This window comes from Aphidius gifuensis, linkage group LG1 (assembly GCF_014905175.1).
Source record: "Aphidius gifuensis isolate YNYX2018 linkage group LG1, ASM1490517v1, whole genome shotgun sequence".
NCBI classification, from domain to species: domain Eukaryota; kingdom Metazoa; phylum Arthropoda; class Insecta; order Hymenoptera; family Braconidae; genus Aphidius; species Aphidius gifuensis.
The window spans coordinates 19,440,679-19,456,403 of NC_057788.1; the positions used below are offsets into that span (position 1 = coordinate 19,440,679).

A 15,725-nucleotide genomic window follows, 5' to 3' on the forward strand; every position below is an offset into this window, starting at 1 on the left:
ACCCCATCAGCGGTAAAAAAAAGCCCTAAATTGTAAAAAATTTGCCCTGTAAATTGGACTGCTGGTGTGGGTTAAATAAATGAGTTAATTCATTTCATAGAAAAAAGAGGGCACTTACAACTATCATACGACATACACATTATGTAGTATCATACGATTGTATGATACCCAAAAAATCGTCGAGTTACCCATCACTGCTTTTAAGTTGCCAAGTTGTATGACCACGAGGTTTTGCTTATAAAAAATTTATTAAATACCGTGAGTTCATAAAAAGCTAATTGCAATTCGGTAAGTTCTTCCAGTAACTTACATTAACTTGAAGCAATAATGGTTTATATTATGGTATTATAAAAATGTATATATTTTTTTTTAGTTTTGATCTAAAAAATGACAAGATTTGCTCGAGCTAAAGGCTCCAAGGGTTCTAATGAGCGTGTCCTAGACGAGCCAACTCCATGGCATTTGATGAAACAACAACTTGAGTCCTCAGCTATATCCAAGGAAATCACCGAAAAAGTTAAATCTGCTCAGGATCTCCTGAAAGAAAAAGATGATTTGTATTATTTTGATACACTTGGAAACTCCAAAGTTGATTGGGCTGATATTGAGCCTGAAAACAATAACTTAACACCATCTAATAAAAAAAAAATAAATACACCGGATAAAAAATCAAATAAACGTATGCTGGCAGAGGTAGTTGAACCATCTAATGCAATCATGAGTGATTCAGTTACTCCAGAACCTTCAACTGTTGTAAAAACTAAAGTACCATCAACTAAAAAACCTAAAATCAATGATAACATTGATGAACCTTCGGATAAAAAAGCTGCAGATGAACAAAAAGCTTTAGCGAGATCTGAAAAAAATAGAAAAAGAAGACAAGAAAAAAAATTAAAGTATAGAGAAAAATTACAAGCTGAAAATAAATTAAAAGATAATTCTTCAAATAATAATGATAATGATAAAAAGACAGGAGAACAATTGAGTAAACGTCAAAAAAGAAATAGAAAAAATAAACTTAAAAATGAAGATAATGAATCAACAAGTGTCATTAATTCTGAAGAAGGATCTTCAACACCAAGTGAACTGATCAACTCGAAATTTCAGCAAAATAAAAATATAGATAATACTCCAAACATGCAACAAAATGATAGATTCAATAATGGATGTAAACCACCTAAAAAAAAGCTTCCAAAACCACGTGATGATTTAGAACACAAACGTCGAAAGCCATGTCCACCAAGTGAAAAAGTAACAATAAATGGTTTTGAAGTTGAAATTGTTCATTATGATGGTTTTCCAGTTAAAAAAGAAGATGCTGATAGACTAAAAGAATTACGTTCACAAATGATATTAAAAGGAATACCAAAACAACAAATTGATGCTGCAATGAAACTTGAAAGAAGAAAAGCTGAAAAAGCATTAACAAGGATTAAAAAAACTGTTTGTTTTCATTGTCGTAAAGCTGGTCATAATTTATCTGATTGTCCTGAAATTGGACAAGAAGTTGTAACTGGTATTTGTTTTCAATGTGGATCAACAGAACATACACATTTTGAATGTAAAGTTGTTAAAAAAGATGATTTTAAATTTGCATCATGTTTTATTTGTCGTGAACAAGGACATATAGCTAAACAATGTCCTGATAATCCGAAAGGACTTTATCCACAAGGTGGTGCTTGTAAATTATGTGGTGATGTAACACATTTGAAAAAAGATTGTCCTGATTTAAAAATTGAAAGAGAAGAAAATCTTATGACATTAGGTACTATTGGAAATTCAAATTTAGAATCATTAGATAATCAGTCAATACATATAAATAATGATTGTAAAAAACCAATTAAACAAGTTATTAAATTTTAAAAAATATTTCATGTTTATTTTTTATTAAATATTAATTATGTAAATTTGGATACTTTTTTTTTTTTTTTAAAATAAGGTCACGGGCTCAATTTCTGAACTCTTTAGGCTGAATTTATTTTCAAGTACTTCATAAATATACAAAAATAAAACATTTCTATATATATATTTTTTTTTCATTAAAATAAAATTAAAAGTTAATAAAAAAAAATATAAATATGAAAAAAACATAATAATTTATTTAGTCAATGCCTAATGATAGCCCAGTTTATAAACGATGTAAAATGTGGCGTCGTAGTTTCTGAACGCAAGTAGGTACCAGTTTCTGAATGTATATAACTACTAACTGATTAACCCGGCTTTGCTCGGGGTTATTTTTACAATTTCAGAGATGTTATCATTTGTTTAAAAAAAATTAAAGTCTTGCTAGCTCCACATAATATTCCTGTTTCAAACTTAAGGTTGAAAGTTAAATAAATTTTCCGTTATTCAATCTTCGATTTTTTGGTAGCAAATAAAAGCCCGAAAAATAATCACTTTCGATGAATTTTTTTTTAATTTTCATGCTAGTTTTTTTTTTTAGATAATGGATGTCAAAGTGGAAAACTTTAACACATAAGAATAGAAACAAAACACATTTACGCTTGTTGTTTAAAAAATTTCTACTAAATATTGCTGGATTAATTATCAGTTTGTTTTTCTTTACAATACGGGTTATTTGAGCCGTTATAGATCCTCTATTAGCCACTACCGAAGCGCCGCCTGTTGCGTACTCTGGTGCGTAACAGGCTATTATTTATAATAATTATAACTCTACCAGATAGAAGTTTTCTTCTCTAATACAGAAAAAATTGTTTTCAGTGTATTTAAAATTACAATGGGCAAAATTGATGACGGACTCAGAAATGTCAACTGCCCCAACTTTTTAGTCGACTGCGCAAGCGTGACTTTGCTTATTTTCCGATTGTTGATGTAAAACAAATAAAATTTTATATTCACATGCGTTATCGTGGCGCAACGGATACTGCGTAGGATTTTTAACCGAAAGGTATGGAGTTCAAGTCCTGGGGTACGTTTTTCAAGCCTGGGCCGTTTATTATGTCTACGTATTTATTGTAAAGAAAAAAAAAAAAAAAAACAAAGAAAAACATTTATTTATTATTTATAATATTTGTTTTGAGCGTTTATAAACAAAGCATATTTTGCGTTTGACCATTTTAAAAATTACTAATATGCTACGCCGCGGAAGGTCGCATGGCCAGTATAGGTGACGTTCTTCAATGAAAATTGCCATGTTCCATCTCGATTTTTAATATGATGCTCTTATGGTACTGGCCATGGAGGTGTATAAGGAGTGTATTAGCAAAATTATAGTAATATAATGATTATGTAAATAATTATGCACAATAATAATAGAAGTATATGTAAGATATATCAATGTTCTTCATTGATTTCGATTTATGTTAAAAAAACCAGAATAAAATAAAATGAGCATTACAATAAATAAATACAAAGAATATATCAATGATTTTCTAGATGTTACATTAACAAATCGTTGACATTTAGCCTACGTTTTTTTGTTGAAAAATTAAAACAATTATTCATTGGCAATTAAAAAAAATTATTTTAACTTAAAAATTAAAATTAATCAATGAATTAATTAAACTATAATTGATTGTATTGTATACCTAAATATTTTTATTTATATTATATATAACTATATAAAAAAAAAAACTCATTGGACTTGATGGAAAAAAAAGTAAACAAAAACATGTGACTTTGGGCACTCGTCCCACTAGCGTCATCACTGGCAAAGAAATGTACTGACTTGCTCCATTCCGTGAGCTTCAACAGCTCCCTATGCCAATACACAGTGTGACGTCACAGATTACTCTCCATGGCTATAAGTTGCCAAGTTGTATGACCACGAGGTTTTGCTTATAAAAAATATATTAAATACCGTGAGTTCATAAAAAGCTAATTGCAATTCGGTAAGTTCTTCTATTAATTTACATTAACTTGAAGCAATAATGATTTATATTATGGTGTTATATAAATCTATATATTTTTTTTTAGTTTTGATATAAAAAATGACAAGATTTGCTCGAGCTAAAGGCTCCAAGGCTTCTAATGAGCGTCTCCTAGACGAGCCAACTCCATGGCATTTGATGAAACAACAACTTGAGTCCTCAGCTACATCCAAGGAGATCACCGAAAAAGTTAAATCTGCTCAGGATCTTCTGAAAGAACAAGATGATCTGTATTATTTTGATACACTTGGAAACTCCAAAGTTGATTGGGCTGATATTGAGCCTGAAAACAATAACTCAACACCATCTAATAAAAAAAAAATAAATACACCGGACAAAAAATCTAATAAACATAAGCTGGCAGAGTCAGTTGAACCATCTAATGCAATCATAAGTGATTCAGTTACTCCAGACCCTTCAACTGTTGTAGAAACTGAAGTACCATCAACTAAAAAACCTAAAATCAATGATAACATAAATGAACCTTTGCATAAAAAAGCTGCAGATGAACAAAAAGCTTTAGCGAGATCTGAAAAGAATAGAAAAAGAAGACAAGAAAAAAAATTAAAGTATAGTGGATGCGAACCACCTAAAAAAAAGCTTTCAAAACCACGTGATGATTTAGAACACAAACGTCGAAAGCCATGTCCACCAAGTGAAAAAGTAACAATAAATGGTTTTGAAGTTGAAATTGTTCATTATGATGGTTTTCCAGTTAAAAAAGAAGATGCTGATAGACTAAAAGAATTACGTTCACAAATGATATTAAAAGGAATACCAAAACAACAAATTGATGCTGCAATGAAACTTGAAAGAAGAAAAGCTGAAAAAGCATTAACAAGGATTAAAAAAACTGTTTGTTTTCATTGTCGTAAAGCTGGTCATAATTTATCTGATTGTCCTGAAATTGGACAAGAAGTTGTAACTGGTATTTGTTTTCAATGTGGATCAACAGAACATACACATTTTGAATGTAAAGTTGTTAAAAAAGATGATTTTAAATTTGCATCATGTTTTATTTGTCGTGAACAAGGACATATAGCTAAACAATGTCCTGATAATCCGAAAGGACTTTATCCACAAGGTGGTGCTTGTAAATTATGTGGTGATGTAACACATTTGAAAAAAGATTGTCCTGATTTAAAAATTGAAAGAGAAGAAAATCTTATGACATTAGGTACTATTGGAAATTCAAATTTAGAATCATTAGATAATCAGCCAATACATATAAATAATGATTGTAAAAAACCAATTAAACAAGTTATTAAATTTTAAAAAATATTTCATGTTTATTTTTTATTAAATATTAATTATGTAAATTTGGATACTTTTTTTTTTTTTTTAAAATAAGGTCACGGGCTCAATTTCTGAACTCTTTAGGCTGAATTTATTTTCAAGTACTTCATAAATATACAAAAATAAAACATTTCTATATATATATTTTTTTTTCATTAAAATAAAATTAAAAGTTAATAAAAAAAAATATAAATATGAAAAAAACATAATAATTTATTTAGTCAATGCCTAATGATAGCCCAGTTTATAAACGATGTAAAATGTGGCGTCGTAGTTTCTGAACGCAAGTAGGTACCAGTTTCTGAATGTATATAACTACTAACTGATTAACCCGGCTTTGCTCGGGATTATTTTTACAATTTCAGAGATGTTATCATTTGTTTAAAAAAAATTAAAGACTTGCTAGCTCCACATAATATTCCTGTTTCAAACTTAAGGTTGAAAGTTAAATAAATTTCCCGTTATTCAATTTTCGATTTTTTGGTAGCAAATGAAAGCCAGAAAAATCATCAATTTCGATGAATTTTTTTTAAATTTTCATGCTAGTTTTTTTTTAAACGAGACTGAGCGCCCGCTTGCGCGGTCGCTTTTATTTAACCTGAATGTCGATGTCTTATGTTTGGGAATACATAGTTACTTTTTGTCGTATGTTTTTTAATATAATAATTAGATATGTATTTATATACTTTAAGTCCGTTATTGTATCAATGGCCTTTTTTATTTATCTGTACATACACTGAGAGAAATGAACTAAGAATTACAAAAGTAAAAGAAAAAATTACAAAATAAATAGTAAGAACTGCGTTCCCCCATCATTTATAAGAATTATTCGTATATTGATAGATAATTTTTACAATAAAATTATGTAAAAAATCTGGCCGTTGACTATATATACACTACTAAGCCATAAAAATTACACAATTTTATTGTAATTTCTGTTTAAGGAGGTTATGCACAAATTACTCTTTTTTTAAAAAATATAATGAGAATCTTCTGAAATTTTGTACACAAGTAGATCTTTTCATTCTGAATACAACGGTATAATTATTTTCTTATGTTGATCGGTTAAATTTTTTGTAATTAATTATTGAAAATAATATTTAACATTGGCTCTTATGGAGATTTCAACCATTTTTTTCGGATAGAAAAAATGATGAAAAAGTCTTGAAAAAAATCACACATATACTAGAAACCGAGTTTTATTAATTGCGCGAAAAATTTTCATATGTTGATCGGTCAATTAATGAGTAATTAATTATAAACTTTACAAAAATTAGTTGTGGCAACGTATGGCATGTTCAAACACACACACATACCCGCAATCCCATATATTGTATATGGGGCGCAGGCGCTTTTCACTTTATTTTTTTACAGTGTAGTCGGATTTCAGTTTTGTCTGTGACGTCAGAAGCGCCCCGCAACACGCGCAATGAATTTGTGCATAACCTCCTTAAAAAAATGACTAAATTCACGACACTCACAAGTAAATTTTAGCAGGCTGAGAATTTACCCACTACCGGTTTTAGAATTTACTAAATTTTATTATAAATTTTATTTAAAAGTTGGACATTTTTTGTGTTAAGTTGGGCAGTTTGTGCTAGATTCACGGAGAATAGCAATCAATTCCCGGCAACATTTTTTCTTTTCTGTTTACACGCTCAAAACTCGAAAACTAATTGTTAAATAGAAAAAAGTTACTCTTGATAAATTGTTTAGAAATAAATAACCAATAATAAACCTCGCTTAACCCCATACCTAGCTTCAACAGATAAGGCTGTAGAAATGCTTGAAATTACATGACAGTTCAATCATTTGTTCAATCGGTCGGCCATCTTTGTGTTATTTCGCCCCACAAACAGAATTTTTACAAAGCTATATAGTAAAAAATATTTAAGTCTATGCTAACTTTTATATGTCTACATGATAATTTTTATTATATATATAAGAATATTTATTAAATTGTGCCGTATTTTTTATTCAACCATATAATAATTTTTATTCATTTCACAAAACATGTATGTCTTTATTTTAATTAACTCATAACTCATTATCTAAGAGATTAATCAAAAAAAGTAATTCTTTATAAATTGTTTAGAATTGAATTTTCAATAATAAACTTCACTCAACCCCATGTCCATCTGCAATAGATAACGATGTATAGAGGCTTGAAGTAACCCAACAATTTTTTGACATTTTACACATTTTACATAATTTTATTGTAGAATTCCATCTCTCGCGGCCAGTCCCAGAAATAATTTTGTTTTAAAACAAAAATTACAAAGCAGTATAGTAATTTTTATTCAACCGTGATTTTAATTTTTAGTTAAAATTTCTCTCAGTGTATATATAAAAATAAATAAACAAAAAGAAATGTAATGGATATTCCGGTATTCAGTATACAAATATTTTCTATCAATTTCATTAATTTTAATTCTTAATGAGTGACAGTTTTTTATCTTTCACTTAAATCATTAATGTCTATAAAGTTCCATTTCAATAGATAATTTTAATTATTGTCATGTTGATTAACATGTGATGTTAAAGGAAAATCAGAAAATGACGTGTAGATCGTGCCCTTCGGGCACTCAACCCTTGACTTTCTATTAATCGTTTTTAAAAAAAAACTATTATGTGAATGCCAACCTTTTTTTTGTTCAAAATTGTATTATCAGTGCTGATGGTGTTATTCAATGTGATTATCAAATTATTCAATGCAATTTGACCATTATTTTGGCTCGATTTTACTCAATGTATGTGTGTAAATATGATCCCATCTAATTAGACTAAGTTTGATGAAATTAGAAGAATCTGTTATACTCATTCTATTGGAGTTTTTTTGGAGAATATTGGAATGAAGTTAATTTTCTTTGGGAGTTAATAGTTTAATTAATATTAATTAATTAAGATTTAGGGGTGCAGGCAGCCTGAATTTTTTTATTTTTCAACTTATTTAGGTTTTTTTTTTGCAATCGATAGATTATTCTTTGGAGAATCATAATATGCAAAAAAATCCCATCGGGAGTTTTTTAATTTATTATTAAAAAATATTATAACTTTTAAATTGTTGCTGATTAATCATTTTGGTCCATTGCGCATCCCTACTCCAAATTTTCCCCCCATGCACTCTAATCTCTATCATACTCCTGGTTTTTAAAGGTTTAATGAGAAAACAATAAATTTATGTTCAAGAACTTTTTTATCATAAATAAACATTTCGGAGTAACTTGGAATAATCATAAAAATAATGCTGTCACTTTGTCAATGTATGGGATTTGTGGGTAGAGATGCGCAATGGACCAAAATGATTAATCAGCTCATAGCAATAATTTAAAAGTTATAATATTTTTTAATAATAAATTGAAGAACTATCAATGGAATTTTTTTGCATATGATGATTCTCCAAAAAATTATCCATCGATTGCAAAAAAAAAAACTTAAATAAAATGAAAAATAAAAAAGTTCAGGCTGCCTGCACCCCTAAATCTTAATTAATTAATATTAATTAAACCATTTACTCCCAAAGAAAATTTACTTCACTCTAATATTCTCCAAAAAAAACTCCAATAGAATAAGTATAACAGCTTATTCTAATTCCATCAAACTTAGGCTAATTAAATGGGATCTGTAAATATTTATTACTATCTCATTCATGTTTTTCGACAAATTATAACCTATCTTAATTTTTTATCAACTGATGGCAATGTGTTTGATTTAATAATATTTTCAATTAAGTTTTGACCATTTTAATGTTGTATATGCTGTTGTTGATGTATTAATATAGTTGGAACAACATGTTAACACCGAATACAACAACACAATAACAATGGCACTTGACATTGATTTAATTGTTACATCTGGTTAATGTGTTAATAATATGCTCCAATGGCACTTTTATTGAAAATATTTCATAAATAAATTAAATATTTTTGACATTATTGCCTCTGTGACAATGAGGCAAGATATTTGTCTATTATTTTCTTTACAGTTTACTCAATAGTATTTACGTATAACCATTGAATTGCATATTAAATTAACTTAGCCACTATTTTAAATATATCGATTTATTGAATGTATCGAACGTATAACGTGTATGTGTATGTGAGCGAATGAAAATAAATGTGTCGACAGCGTCAGCCAATGAAATGACGAATGCAGGTGTGACACGTGAAGTTAGCTATTAGTACCTTGTTCTTTTTTATATAGGATAATGGATGTCAAAGTGGACAACTTTAACACATAAGAATAGAAACAGATCACATAATTATGCTTGTTGTTTAAAAAATTTCTAGTAAATATTGCTAGATTAATTATCAGTTTGTTTTTCTTTACAATACGGATTATTCGAGCCGTTATAGATCCATTATTATCCACTACTGAAGCGCTGCCTGTTGCGTACTCTGGTGCGTAAGAGGCTATTATTTATAATAATTAATAACTCGGTTGGTTATTAAGTTAAAAAATCGAATAAACGCTATAAACCTTCTCTGTAATTATGTCCGTTGATGATTCAGTTTATGTACCATGATTTTTAAAATAAAAAACAAACAGCCAAAATTGATATTATTTTAGTAGAAAACTTTGAGCTTTCTCAAGGTCCTTACAGTTTCTAGCTCTGCTTGAAGAACTTCTTTTTTTTTCCCTCTTTTTTTCTTTCTATTTTTTAAGTGATGCCGCGAGACTAGACGAGACAAGATTCAGCTCTCTCTCGTCAGCTATCTCTCGTCTCGTCTCGACTTCTCTCGGTTAACAATTTATTTTTTAGTAGTTTTATTTACAATGAAGATAGTAGATTCATTACTTTGATTTTATAATTTTATAATAAATGATATTTAATAATTTTATAATAAATGTTTTGTTTTATTTTTTAATACGAATTATTTATGCTTATTGATTATTTGGTAATTTTTCTGCGAAAACCGAATATAATATGGAGAATCAATATATATAATATATTATACTGAGAAAAAAAAACCACAAAAATTGTTGTGAGAGCACAACAAACTAGAGGCGAAATCCTATCCTGTCGCTTTTTGTTGTGCTGCAACAAAAATTGTTCTATCGTTAAACAAAATTTGTTGTGCTACAACAAATTTTATTGTATCGTTGAACAAATTTTATTTAGCTGCACAACAATTTTTACCATCCAATAATATTTGTTGTGTTGCTTAATAATATTTGTTCGGCTGCTCAATAAATATTGTCCAGTTTCAAGGCAAATATTACAGTGCTGCACAACAATTTGATTTTCGGGTGTTATCGGTAAGACTCGGTCTTGTTCGTGTGCCTCGGTATATCTACATGGCATTGTGTGGAATTTTCTAAGTCAGTCTAAGTTGAGATCAGCTTTGGTGTGACTGACGTTTTAAAAATAAATTAATTAATCCCAAGATGTCAAGTTTTAATAACATTTTAATCATTGAATTATAAACTAAAATATTTGTGAGCAACTACATAAATAACCAAACTTGATATTTAACAAATCACATCAACAATAAAGTATGAAATTATATGAAAATGACAAACATAACCTGCATCTGTCATTTTAATGCAGAGATTTTTTATTTTAATCTTAAAAAATTATGAATATGAAAAATAAATCAAAGCATTAATTTGAATTAATTTGTTCCTTAATTGTTTTCCTTCTTCTTTTTAATTATCATAATGAAAATTTATTTCGTAATTTTGAAAAAAAAAAAATTTAATATGGTTTTAGAATTTTTGTTATGTGGAATAATAAAAATTATTAAACTAAATACAAAAATTGTTGTATGTTCAACAGTTTTTGTCTGGAGCATAACAAATTTTGTTGTATGTCTATTAATTTTTGTTTGGAGCATGACAAATTTTGTTAAACAGCACTGTAATTATTACTCTGCCAGATGAACAAAAACTGTACTACCGGCAGAACTAATATTATAGAGTTTCAACTTCGCCTCTACTTTGTTGTGCGGCACGACAATTTTTGTCCTGTTTTCTCAACAATATTTGTCGTTTTTTTTTCTCCGTGTATGTATACTGTACTACATAAAAACAAGAAGTAATATAAATAAAATTATAATCGACATTGATGAAAAAATTCAAAAATTTATTATATTACCCTGGTAGAAATAATCTCTCCGGATTTTCTCCGGATTTTTCCGGATCTCTCCAGATCTCTCCCAACTTTCTCCGGATTTCTCCAGATCGTCTCCAGATTTCTACGCACGGAAAAAAATATCCTGCGATTTTTACACAGAAAATAATGTAAAATTTGGGACCGTATTGAAATATTGTAAGAATTCATTTTTTTTTTTGGTAATCGAGTGTTTCACGTATTTTTGTGTATAGTTTACATCCTTCTTGTAGAAGTGTTGTATATAAAGTTAAACTATAGAAATTACCTTTATTTTGTAGAAATGGTGTTTTACCGACGAATCATGTAAAATTTATATTTTTTTTTGTTTTTGAATAATATATAACGATTTTAAATTGACAAAAAAAAAAAAAAAAAATTCCAAATTTTCAAAAAAAAAAAGTTTCATTTTTGTTTTTGCTTGTCCCGACCGGGATTTGAACCTACATCTACCTAAAACCTATATAAACCTATAATCCTAAAGTGCGTTATCCCCTAAGCCATCGCGCATAAACTTAAAAGTCGGAAAATTTTCGTCGATATCAAGAATGACATTCGACAAATAAAAAATAATACATTTTTAATTGATAAATTGAATTAATAAAGAAATAAACATATAAAAAAAAATTAAAACATTAATGAAGTATAAAAATTAAAAACAAATAAATAAACTAGAATTATTGTGTCAAATAACTGTGATATAAATATAGACTACGAATCAATTTATTTGGACACTGGCTATTGGCAAATATTGGCTGAACAAAGGATGTGGCCGAATGAATTAATTCGTAGTCCAGTCTAATTTAACAGCCATTTGATACAATAATTTTATTTTAATATAGGAATAGGGCTGTAATATTAATCTAGACAACGAATTGATTAATTTGGATGTATCCTTTCCTTAGCGGTATTTGCCAATAAGCAGTACATGTAAATTTATTTTTTAAGAATACAAATGTCCAAGGAAAAGCAGTAGCTAAGGAATTAAGGTTGCCAAAGAATTATATTTCAAGCAACATTATTTTCTTCAAACATAATTTTTTGGCAACCTCAATTCCTTAGCTACATCTTTTCCTTAGCTACTGCTTTTCCTTGGACCTTTTTAATTTTTTTTATAAATGAAATACATGTAAATTTATTTTTTAAAAATACAAATGTCCAAGAAAAAGCAGTAGCTAAGGAAAAGATGAAGCTATGGAATTAAGGTTGCCAAAGAATTATGTTTCAAGGAAATAATGTTGCTTAAAATATAATTCTTTGGCAACCTTAATTCCTTAGCTACATCTTTTCCTTATTATTGTGTCATATGGCTGTAAAAGTAATTCAAACTACGTATTAATTTATTTGGCAAAGAAACATTTCGACAAAAAAGCAAGAATGGGAGCAATGTGTACGTCACAACATTTCTACGGAAAAAGTGTAAATTATACGTTCCAACGACGTAAATCAAAAAGTTCACTGAATAAATGTTTTCTTTTCATGTTTTTTCGGTAAATTTTACAATAAATAAGATGAATTCTATTTAATTATTCTGGTGTTTCATTTTCTCGGAATAATCGGTATTTCTCTTAAAAAAATGTAAAATTAACAATAAAATATTACAATATTTATTTTTCTTTCAATGCAAACTTTACATTTTTTTATATGAAATAAGTTTTCATTTAAAAATAATAAATCTTACAATATAGTCAATGAAAATTTTATGGGATTCATCAGATAACGTAGAATCATTTTTTATTTATGGAAAAATTACACAAAATTATGGTGTATTTCGCAGATTTTCCAAATTTTACAATAATCTGTGTAAAAATCGCAGGATATTTTTCTCAGTGCGTAATTGAGACTTCCGGAAATATTTACGGAGTAATCTCTAGACTATTTTCATTATATCTCCGGATTTTTTCCGGAATTTTCGTTTAAAAAAACAAACAAAAAAAAAATGGAAATATCAATAAAAAAACTAGAAATAAGAGTTTACATACGAAAAATAAAAAAGGAATTTTTTCCAAAAAAATCTGGAGAAAATCCAATAAAACCTGGAGGAAATCCGAAAAAACTCCGGAATAATATCTCCGGAAGTCTCAATTGCGTAGAAAATCCGGAAAAATTCCGAGAAAATCCTGAGAAATCCGGAGAGATTATTTCTACCAGGGTAGATTGAACAAAATTATGAAAGTGTATAAAGTATAAAAACATGTAATTTACAACGGGTTAGAAATGTATAATAAGTAAATTGAAAATATATAAAAATTTAAAAAAATAAAAACACGAACTAAATTATTTAACTCTCGACTTTTTTCTCGCATATCGACATCAGTCTCGTCTCAAATTTTATCGTCTCTCGTCACCCCTGTCTCGTCTCGTCTCGAAATCTCTCTTCTATCGCATCACTAATTTTTTCTTGTTCTATTATTTCGGCTGGTACCAAGTTCGCTCCATAGCCGGATTAAGGCTAAAAAAAAATCAGAGTTCACTCCGAACGCTCTCTTTCTAATATTCCCCTACTTTTGTTTTGAATACCCCCTCCCTTTATATATATCTCGTCAGATTAAAGCTAAGTAAAAAATCTAGCGGCCAAGTCAAAAAATTTCGCTAGTAAAATAATGCAGATATTGATTTTATGGCTATAATTATGGCTAAGTAAAAAATTTTTCTGGTAAAATAATGCACATATTGATTATTTGGATACAATTACATCTGAGTCAAAAATCTAGCTAAGTAAAGTAATGTAGATATTGATTATTTGGCTACAATTACAGCTAAGGAAAAAATTTTGCTGGTAAAATAATGTAGATATTGATTGTTTCGCTATAATTACAGCTAAGTAAAAAATCTAGCGGCTATAAGTAATAAATTTATGAGCTCGATATTGACAGCTTTGTTTCATGATAGCCCGACTTTCTATTTGATTTTCGTACGTTGATAAGCTACCTAATACCTATTTATCTGACGTAACAATTGATGGTACTTTTTCTTTGACAGCTTTTTTTCTAGTATTTGATTCAGTCTTATTTTTTGATTATCTTCTAGCCATCAAAGAGCATTTTTAATGGAGAAGGAATACCATCTGAAATTATTCTTGTATCTGTTATATACTTGAATCGTCCTCAATAGTTTGCTGTGAATTTTCTTCTTCAACCATTATAGACTTGAGCTTTTTTCTTCTACTTTATTTTCATCCAATGGTATCAAAGTACTATCATCACTGATGATTTATGAGCGTTATTTCAAAGAAAGACAATCCCTAGTTGAACTTGCTCATCTCTAGTTGAACTTGCTGGACCAACTTCATCTACTGCTATCATTACAACTTCATTCATATTGACCTGTGCATATAGTAAACATATATTTTATTAGTATAAAAACAATTTAAAGTGAGGACAGAAACTTCGGACCTAAAAATGGACGAAAAATTATGCTCTGGATTATGTCCCAGTTGATTATGATATTGAATGATAAAAAAAAGTATTTTTTTTTTAATTGGAAATTTCGTCAATTATATTTAATTAATTTAGAAAAAAAAATTAAACTTATTGCTTACTTACATGATGAATGATGTCTTATTCCAACTTGACCATCACCTAGCACCACCATTAAGCAAGTTACTACCAGACCCGAAAAATGTAGTACCTGACTTTTGTATTAAGTTTTGACGTATTAAAAATTACAAAAAAAATACGAAATACATATATTTACCAGTTATCTGGTGGAATATTTCTCCGCTGTTTATTTAAATAGTAATTCAAATTTCCAATAGCAGCTTTTATTCCATTTTCTATTTATTCATTCGAAAAGTTATATTTTCATTTATATTTTAGGTAAAAATATAGGGATCTGACCTATGGGCGGGGTTAGGTCGCTGGACGCACACACATTTATTGTGTAAAAGCTTATCTGTCAGGCAATATGGCGCATTCCAGATCGTTTCACTATAGTATGCTACCGTCAACAAACTATAGTTGATCACTGTACGCCACCAGATGCCATGGTGAATAAATGGATGTGATTCTGTGCCTGGCGGAAATTATTTCTCAATTTTCTTCGATTTTGTCCGATTTGAAAAAATTGGAGAAATTTGAAAGTAATCAGAGAAAGCTGGAAATAATGCGAATAAAAATTGGAGAAAATCGCAGAAAAAAGGAGAAAAGCGAAAAAAGTCGGAGATAATCGGACTAAATGATTGTTCGCTTCACTCCGATTTTCCTTCGAAATTCTACTTTGACAATATGCGGAGAAAATCGGAAAAATATCGGAAAAATATTTTTGCCAGAGATATTCGATAATAATAATCTTGATTTCTTATTTGTCAAAAAAGCTTTCATTTTCAATATTTTTTTTTTTTTTTGCTTCGAAACACATTTTTTTTATCATTATCAACGAGTACTCAAATAATTTATCTAGTTATAAATATACCCGACGATAATTTT

At 28.7% G+C, this 15,725-nt stretch overlaps 2 protein-coding genes and 1 long non-coding RNA gene across 3 annotated transcripts; 2 read left to right on the forward strand and 1 right to left on the reverse strand.

The window, feature by feature from the left end:
- Positions 1 to 1,970, forward strand: LOC122850616. The gene is made up of 2 exons (XM_044149752.1): positions 1 to 288; positions 374 to 1,970. The coding sequence occupies exon 2, from the start codon at positions 388 to 390 to the stop codon at positions 1,861 to 1,863; it is 1,476 nt and encodes a 491-aa protein (XP_044005687.1). The 5' UTR covers positions 1 to 288; positions 374 to 387; the 3' UTR covers positions 1,864 to 1,970.
- Positions 1,971 to 3,701: 1,731 nt separating this feature from the next.
- On the forward strand, positions 3,702 to 5,273 carry LOC122850627. The gene is made up of 2 exons (XM_044149763.1): positions 3,702 to 3,851; positions 3,937 to 5,273. The coding sequence occupies exon 2, from the start codon at positions 3,951 to 3,953 to the stop codon at positions 5,163 to 5,165; it is 1,215 nt and encodes a 404-aa protein (XP_044005698.1). The 5' UTR covers positions 3,702 to 3,851; positions 3,937 to 3,950; the 3' UTR covers positions 5,166 to 5,273.
- Positions 5,274 to 12,595: 7,322 nt separating this feature from the next.
- Positions 12,596 to 15,151, reverse strand: LOC122850638. Its single transcript, XR_006373638.1, has 3 exons — positions 14,995 to 15,151; positions 14,844 to 14,932; positions 12,596 to 14,624 (listed from the first exon to the last, which is right to left on the reverse strand). It is a non-coding gene; the product is annotated as an uncharacterized LOC122850638 (long non-coding RNA).
- Between the last annotated feature and the right edge of the window lie 574 nt (positions 15,152 to 15,725).